Source organism: Talpa occidentalis, unplaced genomic scaffold, assembly GCF_014898055.3.
Source record: "Talpa occidentalis isolate TD23 unplaced genomic scaffold, MPIMG_talOcc4v2.1, whole genome shotgun sequence".
Classification (NCBI taxonomy): Eukaryota; Metazoa; Chordata; class Mammalia; order Eulipotyphla; family Talpidae; genus Talpa; species Talpa occidentalis.
Genome location: NW_026555331.1, coordinates 59,869,777 through 59,892,479, shown reverse-complemented (window position 1 = coordinate 59,892,479; position 22,703 = coordinate 59,869,777). Strand labels below are relative to the sequence as shown.

The window sequence follows — 22,703 nt, the reverse complement described above, 5'->3', positions numbered from 1 at the left end:
CACTCGATATCCCCTAAGATCCTTCCTAGATCCCACATGAAGTAAGACAATGTCACAAAGACAGTGCAACCCACTTGGGGCGTGGTGAAGGAAGAGAGAGAAGGTGAGGAAACACCGGGCTTGAGTTCAGATTTCTGCATTAGAAGGAAATTTTATGCCTTGTTGCTCATTTTTGACTCCTGCTTAGGTGGTTAAAGTCACTTCAACTGTTTTCAGCTGTCAGTAGAGGTGACCTTGACCTTGGTGATCTTTCACCATGTAGTCCCCATCTGGTAGGGTGAATGTATGCGTTTGCTGAGTACCTATTCATTTCCAGCAGAAGTAATATGCTGTCATGAAATGTGATCTACAGGAAGAGAAGGAGGGGTGATGAGCCCCTCATTGTCTTCTAGGCAGTCAAGGCAAAAAGGATCCATTTTACGGTGTGGCCCACAAACAGATATTTCATGTAGATGTCATGTTCAAGCAGCTGACATAATGCATCATTTCTTAATGAATGACCCATCATCTTTGCTGCCCTTTGAGTTGTCTCACTGTGGGTTTCTAGCTCAAAGAGGATTGAACTTAGTTTTGGGTGTCACCCTTACTCAGGCAGCTAAGTGATGTCGTCTCTTCTAGAAGCAAAGATTCCCTTGGGTCAGCCATAAAAGCCCAGTGTTTTATGTCTGCTATTGGCTGATGAAGTGTTTCATGGATACTGACAGGAATTTGCTAACATTTCTTAAAGAACAAAGAAAAACAGCTGCATTGCCTCATTGTTACATGTGTATCCAGCTGAGATGGATACCCCGCCTGTATACAGTTTTCTTTTCTGTGGCAGAAATGAAGGGGCCATTGTCTTACGAGCACAACCTACATGGCTATGTAACATTAACGTGAAAGAAAATCTATACCATGAATCTGGTCAATAAGGAAATGAATGGGGCTAGCTAAAATGTTGTATACAGGAACATGTTTTCTCTCTTTTTAAAGGAATGACTTGAAAAAATGTGAGATAAAGAATTCTAAGCTCCTATCAAAGCACTGAAGGAGGGTGAAATTCCACATGAACATATGTGGAGGAACTGACTGGATAGTTTCAAATGCAGACTGTTTGATTCCTCACCGTGTATTTTCTGAAAAATATTCCTGTTCACTGAAGCACTGTGGTCAGATGTAATTACTTAGAAAGGCAGAAGTAGTCTAGGCAAGAAAAATGAAGAGCATTTATTTCTTGTGAATATGTTACTGTTGGTAAACAAACATTTTGCTGAAGTCCAATAAAGCTGACGCTGTTTGAAGCCAAAATCTAGTCAAGCAATGAATCTCTCTTACAAGCTTTAAAGGTCTTACAATCATACAGATGAAAACAAATAATTGACATAATACATGGTAAAAGTCTCTTTGGAGTGTCATTCTTAAAAAGTGTGCTGTTTGTATACAGAATTACAGTTCCCTCTTGGTTTTAGGCAAACTTTGCTGTAGATAACATTTGTGCTTCAAGTATCCTAAGTGTGGGGTTTGACTTTTAATGTCGGGTTCATCAGTGAGTGTTGTTGAGATTCCAGTATTGCCCTGGGAACTCCTTCAGGGCCCCATTTTGCACGCAGCTGTTTGTATTTCTGTTGTGGTGGTGATTAGCTCCAGGGAGCCCTGCTGCACTTTGCACTACTACTCTTGCAGATGGGCTTAGCAATTCCACTCCTAGGTATTTACCTGAAGAATACGCTAATTTAAAGGGATATAAGTACTCCGATGTTCATTGTAGCACTATTTACAGTAGCCAAGTTACAGAAACAGCCTAAATATCCAAAGACAGAGGTGTGGGTTAGCATGATGTGATTTATCTACACAATGGAATACTACTCAGATATTAAAAAAAAAAAAAAACCAACAGATGAACTCTCGCCATTTATGACAACATGAATGGAACTAGAGGGGTAATGCTCAGTGAAATGTCAGAAGGAGGAAGACAAATGCTGGATGATTTCACTTATTCGTAGAACACAGAGAAAACAAAGGATCAGACAAAATTGAACCAATAAAAAACATTTGAAATCTCCACCAGAGGTGGAGAAGGGGGGAGAGCAAAGTGGAGAGGGGACACAATGGGCTATGATAGAGGACTATGGGTGCCTTGATGGTGGGTAGTAGGTGACAGGCATCTGAGAAGTATGATCCTATGCCTCTAAATCACATAAACCTGCACACAGTTTAAATGACTTACCCAAGTATAGTGGCAGGAATGGCACAGAGCAGGATCTCTATGATTCACGCAGACAGGAGTAAAGGAGAGTCCTGGAGCCCTCAATGGCTTTTTCAGGCTTTTATTCAGTTTATCAGGTACATGGCAGGCAGGGCTGTAGGCTAGCAGGACTCCCAGCCCCCGGCAAATCTTCACTCTATCTGGGCTCTCCTGCGTTCTCTCATGGCCACTGCTTCTCTGCTGGTTCTGCTTCTGGTCTCTCTTCTGGTCTCTTTTGCTCTACTGGTGTCCCTGTGATGCTGCCCTGTTGAGCCCAGTCTCTCAGCCCAGGTGTACCCACCAGCATATGCCCACACCCTACTCCAGGTGCCCGCCATCAGGCATGCATTCAGGACCACAGGGATCCATCAACACTGATGGCAGAGGGCAGAAAAGCCTGATACTTACCCTACACCAAGGTCTCTGAACTAGTAGGTGGTTGTAGTGGGGCAACCAGGCACAGGGCAGGCAGGGGGACTGGGGACCTCAGGAGGCAATGGAGCCTCCCAGGGCCCTGCAAATGTCTATGCGCTTCTATAGGCATGCTGTTCATCCTCTTGTAGCTGCCATCCATCTGTGATGCTGCTGCCCTTATCTACCTGACCTCTAGGCTCAGGTGTGCACACTTACACATGCCCCCACCCACGCTCCAGGTGTCCACAATCAGGTATGCATGGGCCTTGTGCCCACTCTCCCCAGAGCCTTCTGCATTAACATGGTCAAGACCGCAGGTGACAGACAAGCAGAGGCTAGTGGTGTCAAAAGCCTGATTAAATCAATTTACCCTACAGTGGTAAATATAATATTTATATTATATTTATTTTTTAAGATTTATTTATTTATGCATACAAGAACTGGGGTGTAGGCCAGAGGTGAAGGGGGTGAGAGGATTCAGCAGAGACAGAGTAGGGAGCAGAAGAGGCAGATCTACTGAAATATACTGCTGAGGGGAGCAGCAGGAGGGACAGGAGAGGCCTGCTGAGTCATGTGGATCAGCTCCCTGGCCAGGGATTGAACTCATGTTGCAGTGACTGGCAATAGCTTGACAGCACTGTCTCTTTAACCCCTGAGCCACCAGGGAAGCCCTGGTAAATATTTTAAAATTCATTTCTCTTCGTTTCAATTCAATGCTATTTTTCCTATGTCACATCTGTTCTCACATTATTCGTGTATCCTTCCTTCTGCAGGGTTTATAGAGCACCTTCTTGGGCACTTGCCTTTGCTCAATTCACTGGAGCTGCCTTGGAAAGCTGTTCTAACTCCTACCAGCCCCTCTTTTACCCTGTCTGATAGACACAATTGAGAAGCAACCTTCTCTCTCACATTTTCCAAGCACTGTGCTGTCCCCTAGCCCTGTTGTAAGTGGGGCAGAATTTCCAGATACCCAAATGATAGTCAGGCATATCTAGTAAACACCAAAAAATAAAATCCATCAGCTGTCATTTAGATCTATTAACATAATGTCATTTGACAAAAAATAGAACCACGAAAGGTAGTTTTTATCAAGAACACTAACCATCCTTTCCAAAGGCAGATGGAATGAATCACCCTTATTATCTCAGCTATTAACAGCTTGTGGAATTTCTCTACCTGGATCAGAACATCATATTCTAATTCTAACAAAGTAACTCCACTAAGTGTGTGCAGCACTCATTTTAGAGTTAAAAGAATAATTAGAAATAATTAAGAATGCTCTGAAACTGGCAGTTCTTTGTGCCAGTCTAAATCTAAAGATGACATTTTTTCGAAGTAGGTGGTACAAACCCCTACAGCCATTTGATTTGCTTTTTCAAGTTATGATTGGCAGTAAGAAAAAACTCTCCAGGAATATCTGCCTTTTAAACACATATGATATATGCTCCTGATCATCTCAGGACACTCAGTGTAGTGCCAGCAAGGATCTCTATGACCCGGGCTAATGGGTAAAGGAGAGTCCTGTAGCCCTTGGTGGCTTTTTCAGGCTTTTATTGAGCTTTTTACATCATTTATAGTGTGGCAACCAAGTCCACGGAAGGCAGGGAGACCACGGGGGGGTGGAGGAGTGGTTGGCATCCCAGCCTCCAGCCAATCTTCGGTCTTTCTGGGCTCTCCGGTGCTCTCTCGTGGTGTCCCCACTGTCTCTGCTTCTGCTACTGTGCCCTCTGCAGCTTTGCTGCTTCTACCACTGCTGGTGTCCCCATGACGCCACTCCTGTAAGCCCAGTCTCTCAGCCCAGGTACACCCACTTACACATGCCCACACCCTACTCCAGGTGTTTACCATCAGGCATGTGTGCAAGCCCACAGGTGTCTGTCATTAATACTAATGGCGGGAGGGCACAACATCCTGACAATTTTCAATTACCCTACACTCAGGTCCACACTGAGGTATCTGTAACAATGCATTCCAACAGTGCATTCCAAACTTTGTAGACCTTCACACACAGAATGTGGAATGACTACAAGCATGGTTGACTGGTTCACATAGAGAATGGGCCCTAAAATATATATAGACCTCATGCTGTTACCCGTTCCTACAAAGGATTCAGACACAACACCCACTATATATAACCTGAATACTCTCATACATCAGATGCATTAGGACTGCTCTGCTCAAAGGAATTCTTTGATACATTGCATGATAAAATTAAGAATATTTTACCATTTAAGCAATCTATGGCCCCATACCTATTTTCTAAGTTTACAGTCTTTGTTTTCTTCAAGTGGGCAGATTTGGGTGATCTCTGCAACCAGACAAGGCAGAATATCATTTGTTCATGTTCAAAAAATCATATACTCACGGAGGTGTTAGTACAATGACAAATATTTGCAATGTAAATAATTTATTCTCTAAAAACCTCCAAGCACTTTATTATCTTTTGTGAATCCCATCCCATGGAGAATATGGTAATAATCTTCCCTCATTTTACACATAAAAACATGTGTGGGGCCTCCCTGGTGGCGCAGCGGGTTGAATGCAGTGCTGTGACACTGTCCACAGACTCTGCAGCACATGTTTGATTCCTGGCCAGCCAGGGAGATGCCCACATGACATGGCAGACCTTTCCTGACTTGCCTGCAGTGTTTGCGGTTGCCTGCTTGTTCTGCTCTCCACTCTGTCTCTGGTGAATTCTCTCACCCTCCCGTGCCTCTGACCTGTACCCCAGTTCTTGTATAAATAAATAAATCTTTAAAAAAAAAAGAAAACTTGTGAGATAATATGTCAGGGCTGCATAGTTTATGAAGAGCAATAAAACCTCTTTGTAAATAAATTAAGCAGAAGTTCCTATTGCAGTTGCCAGTTTCTACCATGGTTTTCCTCAACTCCCCACTCCCATGCCTTCCTCCTGTTGCCATCTTCCTGCACTGATTTGTCTTCTGGAAGTTGAACTCTCTTCTCAGTCAAATCTAATCTCCTTTCTCCAACTCATTCCTCTTTCCATGTTGGTTGATTGCTCTAGATGTGTTCCCAGACATTTGGGTGAATGCTATACATTTAGAAGAAAGGATCTGGCAATATCACTAAATGCTGTGCTGGTCATTCTATGTGAACATATGATTGAATAACGTTTAATGCTTAGAACATTTTTTTCTAAATGAAGCCTTGCTATTTCTTTTCTGATTTTATTCACTATGTCTAAAATAAAGTTTTTATAAATGATAGGTGATTGTGTTAACTATTGGATTCATTGATACTAATAGGAGAAATGCTTCTTTGAGAAATCAAAAAATGAACAATTCCTGGTATATATGTTTATGTACTTTGGTGTCTTACCAAGTTGCAGACATTTCTTGTAGAGAGCAGCATAGTATTTGAAAGTCAAATAATGGAGTCTTGTTTAGTTTCATAGTCTAGTTCTACAACAATGGAAACTTGAGTGAATTGATTAATTACTCTAAGGCACAGTTTCCTGATCTGAAATGGAATTAACAATACCCACCTCAGAAGATTATTGTGAGAATTAAACAAAGACAATGCAGACCAAAGATTTTTTTTTAATAATAAATTTTATTTTTATATTCCCCATACAATTGCAACTCCCCCATTCTGACCCCAATCCCTCCTCTCCCGCCCCCCACCCCCCAAAAAGTGTCTCTGGTTCATAGTTTTTTGTTGATTTTGATTTTCACTTTCTTATAGTTATTCATTTTCCTGGTCCCTTATTTAAGTTTTCTAGATTCCTGCTATGAGTGAGACCATCCAGTATTTTTCTTTTTCTTTTTGGCTTATTTCACTGAGCATGATCCCTTCCAGCGCCATCCATGTTGCTGCAAATTGCATGTGTTTATCTTTTTTGAATGCTGAGTAATATTCCATGGTATATATGTACCACATCTTCTTGATCCAGTCATCTATTTTTGGGCATTTGGGCTGTTTCCAAAGCTTAGCTATTGTAAATAGTGCTGCTATAATCATAGGGGTGCAGGTGCTCTTTGGAATTGATGTTTCTGTGTCCTTTGGGTAAATACCTAGGAGTGGAATTGCTGGATCATATGGAAGCTCTATGTTTAGTAGGTCCAGAAATGTCCACAAAGCTCTCCATAGTGCCTGGACCAGTTTGCACTCCCACCAACAGTGCAGGAGAGTTCCTTTTTCTCCACATCCTCGCCAACATTTGTTGTTGCTAGTTTTTTTAATATGTGCCATTCTCACTGGTGTAAGATGGTATCTCATGGTAGTTTTGATTTGCATTTCCCTGATGACAAGTGATGTTGAACATTTTTTTCATATGCCTGTTGGCCATTTGCATTTCCTCTTCAGAGAAGTTTCTTTTTAGCTCTTCCGCCCATTTTTTGACTGGATTATTTTCTTTGTTGTTGTTGAGTCTCATCAGCTCTTTGCAGATTTTTGTGATCAGTCCTTTATCATTAGTGTTGGGTGCAAAAATGTTCTCCCAGTTGGTGGGGTTTCTCTTTGTTTTTGTTATTGTCTCTTTTGCTGTGCAGAAGCTCTTTAATTTGATGTAGTCCCAGCTCTTTATCTTTGCCTTCACTATCACTGCTTTGGGTGATGTGTCTGTAAAGATGTCTTTGATGTGCAAATCACGTAGTGTTTCGCCTCTATTTCCTTCTATGTATTTTATGGTTTCAGGTCTTATGTCTAGTTCTTTAATCCATTTTGAGTTGATTTTTGTGTATGGTGTGAGGTAGTGGTCAAGCTTCATTCTTTTGCATGTAGCGACCCAGTTTTCCCAGCACCATTTATTGAACAAACTTTCTTTGCTCCAATGCATAGTCTTTGCTCCTTTGTCAAAGATTAGTTGACCATAAATCTGTGGGTTTATTTCTGGATTTTCTATTCGATTCCATTGGTCTGTGTGTCTGTTCTTGTTCCAATACCATGCAGTTTTGATGATTATGGCTTTGTAGTATAGTTTGAAGTCTGGGAGTGTGATGCCTCCATTCCCTTCTTTTTTTTTTTCAGGAGAGCTTTGGCTAGTCGGGTTTTTTTGTGATTCCATATGAATTTCATCAATAATTCAGACCAAAGATTTTGTGCAGAACCTGGGGAATTGTAAGTGCTCAATAAATGGTTGTGGTTATTAGTGATGCTGATGATGATGCCATTCATTATAATAACCAGCCATGGAGATGGGAAACTCTATTGTAGGTTCTAATCATAAACAAATAGTGTACTGAAATTTCTTTTCTAAAATGTCTTCAAACTAATATCAGATGTGACCAACAAGGTTTACTGAACACCACCTGGAATTTTTGTGCACACAGTAACTCCTCTGGTAGCTACAGCTTAGACGGGCTCCTGCAGCAGGAAACTGTGGCCTGAGGACTAACCTCTTGTGATAATAGGATACTTTAAACAAAAACACTGTAAAGGAACACAGGAAAATATTTATTAAGTAGTACTTGGCAGCTTTGAATTCAACATTTGGAAGCTTATGGAAGTAAAAAATAGTTTTAAGTGGTAAATGTTTTTGACTCATTTACTTAAATGTATTTGGCAATTATTAATTGCAAGAAAATCTTTCTATGTATGACTAGCTTTGATTATTTTTAGTATTTTTATGTTTTTCTAGATGGAGGTAAAAACAAATGCTGAGTGAGGTTCTTAGTCTGAATAGATTAATTTGAAGTCTGAATTGTAGGACTCTGAAAAATGAAATCTAATTATTTTCAAGAACAGGTGGTGGTTAGTTTTGTGAACTAATAAGAGTTCATGAAATCTTGGGGATAAAACTACAGATTTGTCCAAGGTCATTGCTTTACAGTTGAAGAATGTATATCATTCAACTCCGTACAATCCACAGTGAGACGGAGATATGGATAATCAGGGAGACCTGATCCTATCATACTAACGAATCTCCATTTTACATAGGACGAGAGGGAATTCAACTAAGATCACAGAGCCAGTGGTGGAGACATCATTCACCTCAAGATTGGAATTCTTAGGGCAATTTCCTTGATACTTTAAGTTGTAGGTAAAGGCTGAATATAATTACTTGGAATAACTTGTTAATGTTATCTTTGTGTTTAAAGTCCTTATATAGGCTCATTAGGATATTAAATAGTTATGTGATATTCCATACCACTATGTCCATCATTGACTTTAAAAAATAAAGTCAGGACCGTAGAATGTTCCTGTTGAAGGGATGAGGTTTGTCTCTGGAAAATAATTGGGTAGGACCTAAGCCAAGTGAGTGTTCACTGAGTTACCTCTGAGTCCTCATATTTCATGCCTTCTTGACTCTTGGTTATACTTGGGGTTGAAGAACAGAGTCTTGTGCTCTTAGGTGGGGTCCACAAAGTTCAAGTCAGGCACTGGCAATCCTTTAGTAGAATATGTGCTGGCAGTTGTTGAGATCAGGTAGTTAAATAGATTTTTGGAAATAATCCTTTGGGAGGATAGCTCTCATTCCATTTGTAGATATGTACGGAGTGGCCTTTTTCATGGTGAACAGTTCAATTTTCACCTTGTTCTTCCTGGTATTTAATTGCATTTGGAGTAAATAAAAATTAAACCATAACTATAGATCTTGAATCATATGGAAATGGGAAGATGCAAATTTTAGAGAAGAAGTAATGCAAAGGAGAAGGAGTGGGGAGTGGGGGGTGAGAGAGAAAACGTATGTGCAGAAAAACAGAAGGCTACTGAAGAATTCATTAGGGTTGTCTTCTATACCATGGAGATAATGATGACTGAAATAGGCTAGACTGAAGGCTAGACTGAAGAATTCGTTAGGGTTGTCTTCTATACCATGGAGATAATGATGACTGAAATAGGTCAAATTCACTTCCCTGTATATCCCTGGAGTTAAGCTGACTTTCAATGATGGGAGGAGGACCCAAGAGAAAAGTCTGAAATATTTAAGTTTAAGCTTCTTGTGAGAGGGCAAAAATGGGGAGATTACCAGGAGGAATGATTTGGAGTGATAAAGTTGCAAGGCAAGTGATCCCTCCATTGTTAGTGTACTAAATGAACAATCCCATAGAAGACTGTTTACAAGTGTTGGAGATGTTCTTAGCAGCGATCAGTTGGCCAGTTTTCCCACTGAGTACTTTGCTTCAGCTAAATGAACTGAGAGCAACATTTAAGATGGGTGTTTCTCTTGGTTTCATTTTTCACAATTGATTTTTTGAAAGCAAGATTTGTCTCCTATTTTTTCCAATGAGTTTTAAATATTTTACAATATAGTATGTTATTTCTATCAAATGTTTATTGTGTGATCAGGTAAATAGAATTGTGTCATGCTGAAGGTAAAGAGGCTATGGTCATCTTTTCCACTGAGGAAATGTAGACCAGAAAATATGTTATGTTTGGATTCTCATGATCAGTTCTTTAGAATTGTTCACTTGTTAATGGACACTCACCTAAGATACAGTTTATTTTCTGAGAGAAGGGAGTCTGCATTCTGAGCATCCCCCTTTTTTTGGTCTACATATTGAAAGAAATCAGAGATTCAACTTTGAGCTCATGTAGAGCATCACCTAAAATACTGAACTATGGCACTGTCAACCTCCTTTCTTTCCTTCTAGAACTAATACCTCCCCTTGCTCAATACCCTCTCCTTTTGGGTATCTATCATAGCAATCCCTCATCTGTTTGTGGATCTATGGCTGGGTAACTGAGACAGTATTTCCACAGAAGAATGAAGGTTTTTTTTATACTTGCTTGCAACCTGACTTAGGGTGGGAGCTATTCATAAATATTTCCTATTATGAATGAGTATAAATATTTTTTAATTCATAATTTGATTATTTGTAGATTTTTTGTTCGTAGTGGGTCCCAAAATAGGCTAAGGGAAAGTTTGGAAACAAATCTAATATTCATTTCAAGATCCAGAAGGACGGAGATAGGGTGGAAATATGAGCCAACTTAAAATTAAAAGCCAAAAAGTTGGCTTTCAATACTCAACCACGCACTTTCAAGATCAGAGAGAAAAGGGTTAACAATGGCATGTGCAATTGCTGCTAAATATTCCCTCTGCTATGTTATGAGAGTGCCAGAAAGGCTAATGCAATTCTAGGTGCACTTTTTATGTTTCAACAGAAGCATAGAAATACAAAAAAGGAAGTAATAATTTCATTCTATTTTGAGGTGACACCAGGAGTCTTTTGTTCAATTGTGGGTAACCAATTGATGAAGACATCTAGGAGGGTGCTGCAGTGGTAAATTTTAGAAACCTTTGGACAAGAGGAATTTGTTAGCATTACTGGGGGTAGGGAGAGTTCTGGAAGGAACTAGGTAAATTCTTAAAAAGCTGTTATGTGGAGCAGATGGATTACATGAATTTTGGTGACTCTAACAGACAAAACCAGAAATAGTGTGTAGAAATTTCAAAAATATAGGTTTGAGCTCAGTGTAAGGAAGAACTTTCTAGCAGAGTTGCCTCCCCAAAGGCATGGGGGACTGGGTTTCTCAAGTCAGATATGTTCAAGAAAGGCTGCACAGCTCTTACGGAATATTTCCTATTGGGTTTTCTCAGTGAGTCACTAAGGTCCTTTTTAACCTTATGGCTGTAATGTTGTAAAACAGTCAGATTGCATGAGAGACAAGAAATGCAACTCAAGGTCTCTAAAGTGGAATGGCCATCAATAGTCTCCATTTTCACCAATGCAGGACATAGCATTGATGCAGCTGTCCAAGGTGCTGGCAGGAGGGGGCCTGTGTGGACATTGGTTATTTTCTGGTTTTCTTCATGGTTGTATTATGTTTATGGATTTTCAGTTTTTATGTTTCATATATAAATCTATTTTCTCCCTACCCCAACATACACACACACACATCAGGCCCTTAAATAATGTAAAGAGAGAAATGCATACGAAATATGTACAACTACAATTAAACTCAACCTGGGACTTCCTCTCCACCATTTCAAGAATAAGTGAATCCATTTTACTTTCAAAGGTTAGGCCTAGTGCCAGATGTTGGACTGTTTGTCTGGATTGATATTTAAAATAGAAACCAATTGTTTTGAGATAACTGTACTGATTTTGTTTCTTGATTTCTTTATTTTATGCTTTCTATAATACATATATATCTTGAGTGGAGCTAGTAATCTTAGGCAGAAAATTACCTTTACAGTGAGGTGGAATGAACACTACATATTTCAGCTAAACAGCTCTGTAGCCTGTATTGGTGATAAATGGTGTTTCACACCCTCTTTATGTTGCCTTTCTTATACTACTTGATTCTCTCATCCCTTAATTTTTAAAATGGAGACAATAATAGTACCATCCCTTAGGGTTGTGAAAATGTAGCAAGTTAATACATGAAAAATAACTTACAACAATATCAGGTGCATACATAACAAATATTAGTGTTAGTATATATTGTGTTTAGGGTTCTTCAGACCACCCTCAGGTTGAACAATTTGCTAGAAGATTCCACAAGATCCAAAATAGCTATTATACTCATGGTTGTGGATTGTTACAGCAAAAGAATACAAACTAAAATCAGCTTTTGAGAGAAGGTCATAGAGTGGAGTCCCAAACTAGTTAACTAATTGCAAGTTTCCAGTTTTCAGTGGGGGCAGATAGAGCTTCATTCTCTCAGAAAGCATGTGTGATAGCACATGCAGTATCTCCAACTAAGGAAGCTCACCCATGCACCTTGGTTTCTGCATTTTTTTATTGGGGGGGGGGTCTCAGGTGTCAGTAACATAGGCATGCAGTGCCTGTGAAACTGACCTTAGCTCCTTGGTTTTCACTTCCCTGCTGCCCTAGAAGAAGAGATCAAACTGACAGTGTGATCCAAATCTCAGGCATACAAAGGCAGGCATTCACTATCACATTCTTATCATAAATTAGATGGCATGGCCCCAAATCTGAGGCACACAAAGACACTTTTATCAGGCAAGATACTCCAAAGGGTTCAGCGAGGTCTATTAAGGGACCATCTTGAAGGTCTCTGGAATGTAGAGAGCTCAGGACTACTGAGCTATTTACCACATGCATATGTAAATTTTGCTTATTTAAACAACCCAATTCAACAATTTTCTTAATGTTTTGAAAGTTTTATTTAGTATATGAACATTTATTGAATCTCTACTGCATATATATAGCACTTATAACATTTTCTCTTTAAGCTGGAAAATAATTTCAGTTTTAATCTATGTTATAAATCCAGAAAAAAAAAGTGTATCACCCCAATATGAAAGGACACAGAAGTTAAAGAACTATTCTGCAACTATTGTTGCAAATAATGGTGGTGCTAGAGGGCTCTATACATTTTAACAACATTTATATGACAAATGATTAATGTACATAATTATTAGTTTTAGTTCTTAACAACTGTTGAGGTAGGTGATAGTTCTATTTTGCAGGTGAGAGAATAAAGGTCCAGAGATTTTAAAAACTCCCCAAGGCTCTTTGGTGAGTAAGGGTTAGAATCTACATTTACCATCTAATTCCAAATCTTTAGGTCTTAACAATCATTTGTGATAGTTTCCTATAAAGGTTCAAAAAGAATTTGAAACATTAAAAATGCAACATTTATTTTGGCTTTATATGGATCAAGATTTATAGTGTTTGGATACTAGGGCAGAGTTATGGCTAGAACTTATGTGTTTCTTTTACCAATAGAAGAGATTTCTGCAAAGAAGATTGCAGGATGCCTCTCCCCATAAAAAGGTGATATAGAAGACACAAAGTCAAGGAAGACACAGATACACAGATATCTGGTGGGGGGGTAGGGTGTGCAAATTCTATAGTTATTTTGCATCTTGACTAATACGGGGAACATAAAATCCAAATGCCTTCCAAGGTTACAAAGTTGTTGCCACCATGAATTGTGATTATATCTTTTTCCTTCCCCTATTATCTAGATCTCAGTCTGTGGTAGAAGCCGGGACCCTGAAACATGAGGAGAAAGGAGAGAATGAGAACACTCAGCCCCTCCTGGCTCTGGACTGAACCCTGACTCACTCCAATACTTCTGCATATCGCCAGCCTTCAGTGGTATCAGCCACCAGGAAGCACATGCGCAACTGACCCACACAGACATGCGTTCGGCTTGACACAAGGCCCTTCACTCCTGCCACCTAGTGATGACTGTCACCAGCCCATTGGTCTGAGCAGCCAAAGTTGAATAAAGACTTGAGAGACACTTTTTTTTTTTCTAAAGAGGATTAGAGGATGAAGCAAGGTCATTTATGTATACAAGACCCCCCCCCTTCATATTTATGGTATTAAATGAATTTAAGAAAAAGAAAATTTGATGCATACAATGTATCAGGACAAGGATTTTTCTGAGGAATCACACAGAGATCCTCTTCAGTTTTTGCAGTTTAAGATTAAGTGCATTTTCAAGTAGATGTTTCAGAATTAAACCGTGCAAACAAGATTGTCAAGTTTAATGTAGTGCAAAGCCCCGAGATTAATATATCTCCAGTAATTTTTATTCTCATTCAGTTATTTTCTTTGACCTCATCACCAGCATCAAATTGTTCAGCCTAAGAGCATATTCTCATAGTTCTGGCTATTTGCAGTTTGTTTATTTTAACATCCTGCAAAAATGATTTTTGTTGTCACATCTTTTGTCAGGCCTCCAGCTGACTATCATGAGCTGACTTGAAGAGACACATACGATTTGCAATATGATGAAATAATCTTAATGTGACTTCCCACATGCTGCGTGTGTCTGCATAAGTGCTGGGGGTGTCATTAAAATTACTTGCCAGTGATTAATGAATCCATTCAAGTTGCCTCATATGGGTCACTACTACAAAGAATAGTGCTAAAGCAGCATTACCCACCCACCTGCTTGTGACACTTAAAGATGTGAAAAAAAGGGCCGGGCTTTTGTTGAGAGGAAGATATTCGATCATGGAGGAAGACCCTTAAGGATAGCTAAATATGCAAGTGCTGAAGATAATAGAAGACTAGTAATACAGGATGAAATGCCAAAGATCATTTTATTTTGTTGTCTATTCTCCTTAGAAATGGAGTCCCAACTAGACATTCAAAGGAAATTAAATAAAAATAAACAGATATCATAGGATATGATATGCCTACCTGTGCCATGTTTCCCAAAACCAGTTTTGATTTTTAGATTATTTTAGATATCCCTTATATTCCCAATCATCTGCATGACATGGGCATTTGTTAGTATGACCAGTTGGTGCTCAGTGTCAAAAAATATTTTAGTTGATAATGGACAGTAAAATATGATCTTACAGTTTAAGTATTTGGGAGGGATAATTTGTTAGCTAAAGTTATGAAAGAGGTGATTCAACTGTCCATAATCACCCTCAATAAATATTATTACTAATCATAACATTTACTACATCTCTTTATGAATGAATCTAGTGTTTTATTTTTTTCTACTTGTAGAGAATAACAAGTAATTTTTTGTATTCCACCCTTAAAATAAAACTGAAATAGAATCAAAATTATTTCTCACCAATTACATCACAATATAAATAAAGCAAATTCATTTTGCATAAACTTTCAATTAATAAAATAATAACACTGAAATAATTCTACCAATGTAGTGACTGAAACACTTTTCTGATATACCATGACGTGGGGAAGAAAGATGAAGAATTAAAATGTATTAGAAAATCCATTTTATTACTTGGGTTTATAAAATAGTTGTGGGATCTAAGTATTTAAAATGTTTTTGGAGTCGATCAATTCCAACACTTTGCAACAATAATAATGATTCTGGCTTTTCAATTGGCAATATTTAGAATCTTACTGTAGTGACCCAATTTTAAATGCCATATTACAATTACTAAGTTAAGAGCTAGTTTTTACTCTATGATTTCATTAAATGAATGTATGATGATGGTTTAACAATGACAAACTCATGCTTTGAATTTCTTTATGTGTATGCAATATACATACATAAACCAAATTCAATAAGTGACATGAATGTTACTACATGAGCATTGGATTGTATTGTCCTTTGTCAGTCATTTCCTTTGTTCAATAAATACTGAAGGACACAAATATCTTTTTTTTTTTATAAGTTTACTTTCTCTTCTGGATTTGGTGATTCATTTCGATGTTTCCTTGCATAATTCTCCATCGATTTAATGGGATTTTTGAATACTGGTAAAAACATATAGGACTAGGATATTCTGCAAACTGGAAAGCTAGACGCTAATGTCCTCAAGGACAAGCAAAAAGAGTCCATTTCAACTTTAAAAAACTGTATTTTAAATGAGATAAAGCATTCTCCTTTGTCCTTAGAAAAAAATAAGTGCAAGCACCTGAGAATGAAATTTGGTAATATATGTGTCATTTCTTAAGCATTTTTGTTCATACTGGCTTAAAATTCAGTGCATAAATACCGTAACATTCTCACAGCTAACATTTCTCATTAATTGATTTAGACAGTACAAAATTTAGTACATTAATACTCTACTAAATCAAAGACTTCATCACCTTTGGAATGAGTAGACAGGCCGTCTTTCAATTATTGTTTCTACATTCTGGCATTCTTTCTCTTTCACTGGGCCATCTTTCCTATTTTGATAAAATTGTAATGGGAATCATCTCAAGAACTGAACATCACTCACATGGGTCTACAATAAAGGCAAAGCCATTCTGGATTCCGGAGAGCCAAGAGGCACACGCCATATGTCCTACCAGCTACCTATCCACTCAATGCTCAAAGAAAAATTTTACTTTGAGAAATTCTACCCCCTCCACCAAAATTTCAATATTTGGCTTAAAAAATTTTACATGTGGCATTTTTATAACTCAATATAAAATGATTCCATTACCTTTGCATTGTGAAAAAATTTCCTCTGGGAAAAAACTATGATTTTGACACTATCTCTACCATTTGCATAGCAAGGAGGGAAATTAAGATTTGGCTGTCAGTGCAGATAAAAAAGCAAACAGACTCAATTAGTATGGTGCAGTAGAGCTCACAGGTCTTGCCATAATTATGACTTTGTCCTTTGTACGAGGAGAAGTCATTTCTCTTAATAAAAGAATTAGGAACTTCTTTTATTAGGAAAGTAAAACTGCTTTCTTCATATGAGTCTTTTGCTAAAAATAATTAAAAGATGGAAGTCTGAGCTCACCAGGAAAGTTACCATTAATCAGGTACAAGTAAAGCATTTACAGGGCTTGTCATTAAAATCAACAAAAAAAGTAGTGGTAAATGATGAAAAAATCATCTAGCTACTCTAGAAAAATATAATTGCATAGAAAAATTACAAACTAAAGCAATACATTCACATTTTCTAAATGTTTTCTCATTTTACATTGATTTAGTCCTATGCTACGTGGGAAAAATATCTTTGGCTAGCAAAGTAGAAGCTATGACATATTCCCCTGAAATACAGGCATCAAATAGGTGCTGTCATGGGCAAAAAGACAGCAGATATTTTCTAAATGCATTGCAGTGAGGCAAATATTCCCTTTAGTGTCTTCTCATCCTAGTAGGAAGTTTAGAATTTTGGGGGTTACAAGTCAAGGAAATTAAGGGTCTTGGAGTTCAAACTTGTATCTCCACTTGCAAGGTGGCAGAATCAGAAAGACCATCTCTCTCCAGTGTGTCCTGAGCCAGCATAACTTGCTAAATTGCAGGAAGGCTGTGTCTCTGCTGGGGAGTCAGTTCTGGGTGCCACACATCCACGATGAATATCAGCCGGAAGGATGTGGCCTCCTGCCACACCTCATGCTCAAAGGAGTCGTCAAAGATGAGTACCTTGCCTTCTTCCCAGGTCCTGGAAGAGAAAAACGTGGTGTCATGTGGTTCACATGCCTGAGCATCAGTTCATGTCTATGTGCAGGAAAGCATTTCCATGATGACCTGTGGAATAGGACCAGGTAACTGGAGCACCATGCTGGAATCTATTCTTTCCTTGGCAATTAAGAAAGAAGTTCTAGATTCTTAGCATGAGCATCAGTTTTCAATGCTCAGCCCTAAAGGTTTACAAAGGAATGGTACTAATGAGAGGGAATGCTGATCTCATCACAGGTCCCACAATTGTTCTTGGTCCAACCCCAGCTAGGCTTGCTGAGTCAGGCAAGCATTCAAACATGTGCCCCAGTGGACCATTACCAGGTGGCCATCAATGGCCCGGTGACTATCTTCCCTGGTTTAAGGTCTTGGGCAGCAAATAGGTCTCAGGCATTCCATCCTTATAGGAACCTAACATGGTGTCTGCAGATAAATCTTCAAATGATTCTCTTTTTCAATTCATTCCATTTGATAGTTCAATTTTATGGAAGAAAGCTTAGGAAACCATAATTCATTATTTAACCCAGTAACCAGAAAGCCTATAACTAAATGAGGCGTTTCCTAGTTAGTATTTCAACTCAGAAAAAGAGGTAGATTGAGAACAATTTTTTTTTTTATTTTTAATGTTATTTAGTAAGTGGGTATTCCATGGAATATTTTAAATCTATACTGCAAAACGTACTCAAGGATTTCAGCAGTTCTTCCTAAGATACCTGTATAGGAGATAAGTTCTAAATCTAGCCTTAGTCTGCATGAAATAATCAAGAGAGAGATAGGCGGGGACAATTACACAGTAATTTTCAAATTCAGAAAAAGTTTATTAACTGTGCTGAAGTTCTCTCAATTTAAATGCCAACAGGTTAGGTGGCAAGTTATTTGTTTCAAATAAAGCTTTTACTAGAAAATTTTCCTTAGATATTAAAATTCCACTCAACCATTAGCAAATGATTAAAATTATAGGTTGGAAAATGCTAACTTGATTTTAAGTTATTGCAATATCATAAGGGATTTTTCTTTAGGAAAATGAATTGTATGTTTTTATGTTCATTACGAGGTGATTAATCAGTATTAAATTACATATTATTACACATTGCATGGCTTATCAACCCTGGCACTTTTGATATTTTGGATCAGACAATTCTTTGTTGTGCAGGCTGCCCTGTGCTCTGCCCCTGCCCAGATGCTAGTCGCACTCCCTTACCAGTTAAGTCAATCAAAACTGTCTCCAGTCGCTGTCAAGTGTCCTGGAGGAATAGAGGCAAACTTGTCCCAGACATAGTGAATAAATCTGACAATTCATTTAATTATCTAAAGTAACCAGTATTTATTTAAAGTAATTAAAATTTTAAAATATTTAATTATTATTTAATTACTTTAATTATTTAAAGTAACCAGTAAAGTGATGAATAGCTGCAAATTTAAAGCTTCTTGAAGTTGGGAACCGAACCTCTACTCTGCTACCCATTTCTCCAGCCCCCTACATTGTGTGCTATCTCATACACCTAGCCTAATGTCTTGCACTGATTTCACTTCAATATAATTCCTTTGAAGATCTGAAGAGTTCTCCTGGGTTCATGCAAGTCTAACCAAAGATAAAAAAAATAGAGGGACACATGGAAAATCAAACTTGAAAAGAAGGGCAAAGCTAGTAGACTAAGCAATGTCAATGAGTACCACTGATAAGCCAATGATATAGACAGAAGAGAAGGCAGTGGGGTTGGGGTGGGAGAAGGGAAAGGCAGTACAACTAAGTTCATTTCAGCATTGCAGCAACCAAAAGCAACCCAGGTATCCATGGATAAACAAAAGGTGGTATGTGGTCTATACATACAATAGAACACTACTCAGACTTAAAAAGAAGGAAATACTGATTCACGCTACAACATAAATTAACCCTTAGGACATATGCTAAGTGAAATAAGTCAGTCATGAAAGGACAATTACCATGTGAATCCACATATATGAAGCACCTAGTGTAGTCAAACTTGTAGCAACAGAAGGTGGAATGATCGGGAGTCGTTGCTCAGAGGGTACAGAGTTTCAGTTTTACAAGATGCAGAGTTCTGTGGGTTGGTGCTGCTGACGGCAGCACAATACAAATGTATTTGTGCCACTAAACTATATACATTAAAATTCACCAAGATGGTAAATGTTATGTGTATTTTACCACAATTAGATGTGAATAAAAATGGTTAAGACAAGTGTGGTAGAAGAGAAAGGCGAGAGAAGGACAGCACAATGGATTTCTGGTCGTTGAGTGCTTGCATCTTCATCTACACAGATGATCTGCGTGGAGGAGAGTATATGGTTGCCACATGGTAGATATTCAATTAATGGTGGAGAATATAAAACATAAATGGGAGTAAAATACAGAAGCAGGGAAAAAAAATAAAGATGAAGGTGATAATGTTGGAAGGTGGCATAATTTTATCAAAAATTGCCTTAGCATCACTCCCCATGAATTAACCTTCATTTGTAAAAACTGCCATCTTTCAAGGGGGTAAAATAACAAGCCGGTAAGAGAGTCTATGAATATTCTTTTGCTGCAATGGTAAGTGCTTCTCAATGTGTTCTGGTTGGTAGAGAATCTAGAATGTATTTAAAGTACTAGCAGCAATTAAAACATCTAAGTACAAAATGCTAGGTTGGGCCTCCCCGGTGGTGCAGTGGGTTGAGTGCTGCACTGTGAAGCTGTCTGCAGCCTCTGCAGCGCGGGTTCGATTCCTGGCAGGCCAGGGAGAGTACCACATGGCGCAGCAGATCTCTCCTGTCGTGCCCGCTGCTCCCCTTAGTGTTTTCGGTCCGTCTCCTTGTTCTGCTCCCTGCTCTGTCTCTGGTAAATCCTCTCACCCTCCCACGCCTCTGACTGTACCCCAGTTCTTGTATAAATAAATAAATCTTAAAAAAAAGTTTCTTGAAAAAAAGAAAATGCTAGGTTGCATAAAATAACATTTTGCACTAGACTTGATAGGTATAAAAAAGTCAAAGGAACACTTCATGGGAGAAAATTCTTGAACATTCCATCCATTAACTTAAATTCCCTGCACACTGGGTAAAGCTTCTAGCATTTCTACACCTCAAAGTAGGAAGTTAGGAAATGGGTCTAGGCAGTCAGTTAGGAACAGGGTGACCCAAGCTCCTAAACCTACTTATCAGCCTGATTGAGAAACACTCAGTTGGAGCCTGGAGGGTGTCCCCCAGCCCAAGTACTGGTGCCCTAGGTCCATTTACCAGTCTGATTGGAGAATAATCCCAATCAGGAGGGTGCCCCTGCAAACCCAGTAAAGAGTAGAATGTCTAGAACACCAAAAACAATAACACGATGCTACAGCAGCTGGCCAAAGCTAGTTTTGGGAAGGGAGGCCAGGTAACATGGGCAAACTCAGTGGATCTTGGTAGACTAGGAGAACCCAAAAACTCAGTGGGCCTTGGCGGAGGGTGGAACCTATTGCCACTAGTTGTGGCCTTTCAAACATTTTAAGTCAAATGAAGACTAGTGTAAAGGCACTGATTAAAAAACTTACTAAACAAGGAATCTGAGATGTATTCTAGGGGGTTAGATTCCTTTAATGCTATGAGGCTCTATGGGCTAGTGAGTTCTATTACACTCTTATTTGCCCTTTTGTTTTCTTTCACATATTTTCTCAGAAAACAGCAAAGATACTCAATTGCTAAATACAGAGTTTTAAATTCAGATTTCTTCTTTTAAGAATACTTAAAAGATGGTGTCTTTCAACCACTCTGAGAGCTAGAATGAGGAAAAAGTGCAACCCTAATTAATAAAAGGGGAGAAGGGAAGGACAATTAAGCCTCACCTTAACGATGTCCAGACCGAAGTAACTTGGCTTACACTAGAGCTAAATCACCTGCCTGGGAAATTAAGAGGGTTTTTCAACAAAAAGAGAAAGAGCATAAAATGTCAAAGATCTCTATCTCTCTTCTGAATAAAAAACAAAGGCTTACACTAGAAAGCAAAGCATTCACTTCCAGGCCACTTGCTTTGCAAGCGAAGTTCCACCAAGTATGATTAAGTTACACTCAAATTATGATGCAGGGGAAGCCTTTGGAACAAGATTTTTAGAGCAGCCTTTGGAAGATCTTCCTGAAGGGGCTCCACAGCCTTTCTAAGAGGGTGCAGAAAGGCAGCACCGAAGGTGGGGAAGGCATGCCATCCCTGATGGCCCCTTTAGCTTTTTTTTAGAATTTCTTTTCATGGGCCTCCCTGGTGGTGCAGCCGGTTGAGTACAGTGCTGTGAAGCTGCCCGCAGCCTCTGAAGTGCGGGTTCGATTCCCAGCTGGCCAGGGAGATACCCACATGGCGAGCAGACCTCTCTTGTCTCGCTCACTGCTCCCCTCAGCAGTGTATTTTAGTCCGTCTGCCTGTTCTGCTCCCCGCTCTGTCTCTGGTGAATTCTCTCACCCTCCCGTGCCTCTGGCCTGTACCCCAGATCTTGTATAAATAAATCTTTAAAAAAAATTCTTTTCATGAAGAGAAAAATACTTCTCCCCCCTTGACCAAAAGATACAAGAATATAAAGATAAGGCAATATCAAACAATTCCTCAATTTCTCAGATTATTATAATTGTAATGAATGATAATGATAAAATGGTGGTAATGCACACTTAATAACTATTATTTTGTCACAGAATTACCATGAATACTAATAATGCTAAGTAATGACACTAGGTGCTTATAGAGTCTTCCACCTACAAACTTTATAGTTCACATCTCAGAGATCTTTGTTAACGTGTTCTGAGGTAAGCAATGCTATGGTTCTCATTTTTCAGAAAAGTAATCACACGGAAGCAAGTTCGGAGGTTTGCGGTGATGCTGTGATTCTGCAGAAGAAGCAGAAAGTCACCAAACTTGTTTCATTCCAAGCCAAACCGCTAGTTCGAGATCACATTACTAGATCATTCTTAGCACCTGAAGATGCTATGCACAGGTGGTCTGAAGGCATTTGAAGTGGTCAGGTGGAATGCAGAAAATGATCAAAAAGCTCAGGAATAGGACTACTTATCACAGCTCCTCTTATTAAATGATTCACTGAAATCCCTCAGTTCTGACTGCACTGTAATTCCTGGCACATACTGGAATTGAAATGTAAAACTGCATTATTGCCATTTCCTTGTCTCTCTCCTAATATTTGAAGACAGAAGGATCTACGCCCACATACCCTTGCTCACTCTCTCTGGACAAGCGTTTTTCTGGGAAGTAGGACACCTGTGTTCTTGTTCTGATTGCTGCTAAATAGCCACAAGACTATTGACGAAACACTAAACCTATGGGCTACAGTTTCCCCATTTATGTAATTATAGAGATGGACAAGATGACACTAAG

General features: G+C 38.9%; 2 protein-coding genes across 18 annotated transcripts in view; one reads left to right on the top strand and one right to left on the bottom strand.

The window, feature by feature from the left end:
• The window catches only part of CLVS1 (clavesin 1), a 169,315-nt gene extending 155,363 nt beyond the window's left edge, over positions 1-13,952 (top strand). Inside the window, exon 6 of the mRNA XM_037507691.1 lies at positions 13,485-13,952. Within this exon, the coding sequence (XP_037363588.1) occupies positions 13,485-13,572 (88 nt within the window). The 3' untranslated portion in view covers positions 13,573-13,952. The remainder of the gene's footprint in view (positions 1-13,484) is intronic.
• The window catches only part of ASPH (aspartate beta-hydroxylase), a 196,527-nt gene continuing 186,522 nt past the window's right edge, over positions 12,699-22,703 (bottom strand). For 9 of the 17 annotated variants that reach the window (XM_054692231.1, XM_054692233.1, XM_054692232.1 and 6 more), the window contains one exon: positions 12,700-17,345. In XM_054692231.1, the coding sequence (XP_054548206.1) occupies positions 17,195-17,345 (151 nt within the window). In that variant the 3' untranslated portion in view covers positions 12,700-17,194. Of the gene's footprint in view, positions 17,346-22,703 lie in introns of all 17 variants that reach the window. The other 8 variants (XM_054692235.1, XM_054692242.1, XM_054692249.1 and 5 more) reach the window with 1 other exon arrangement.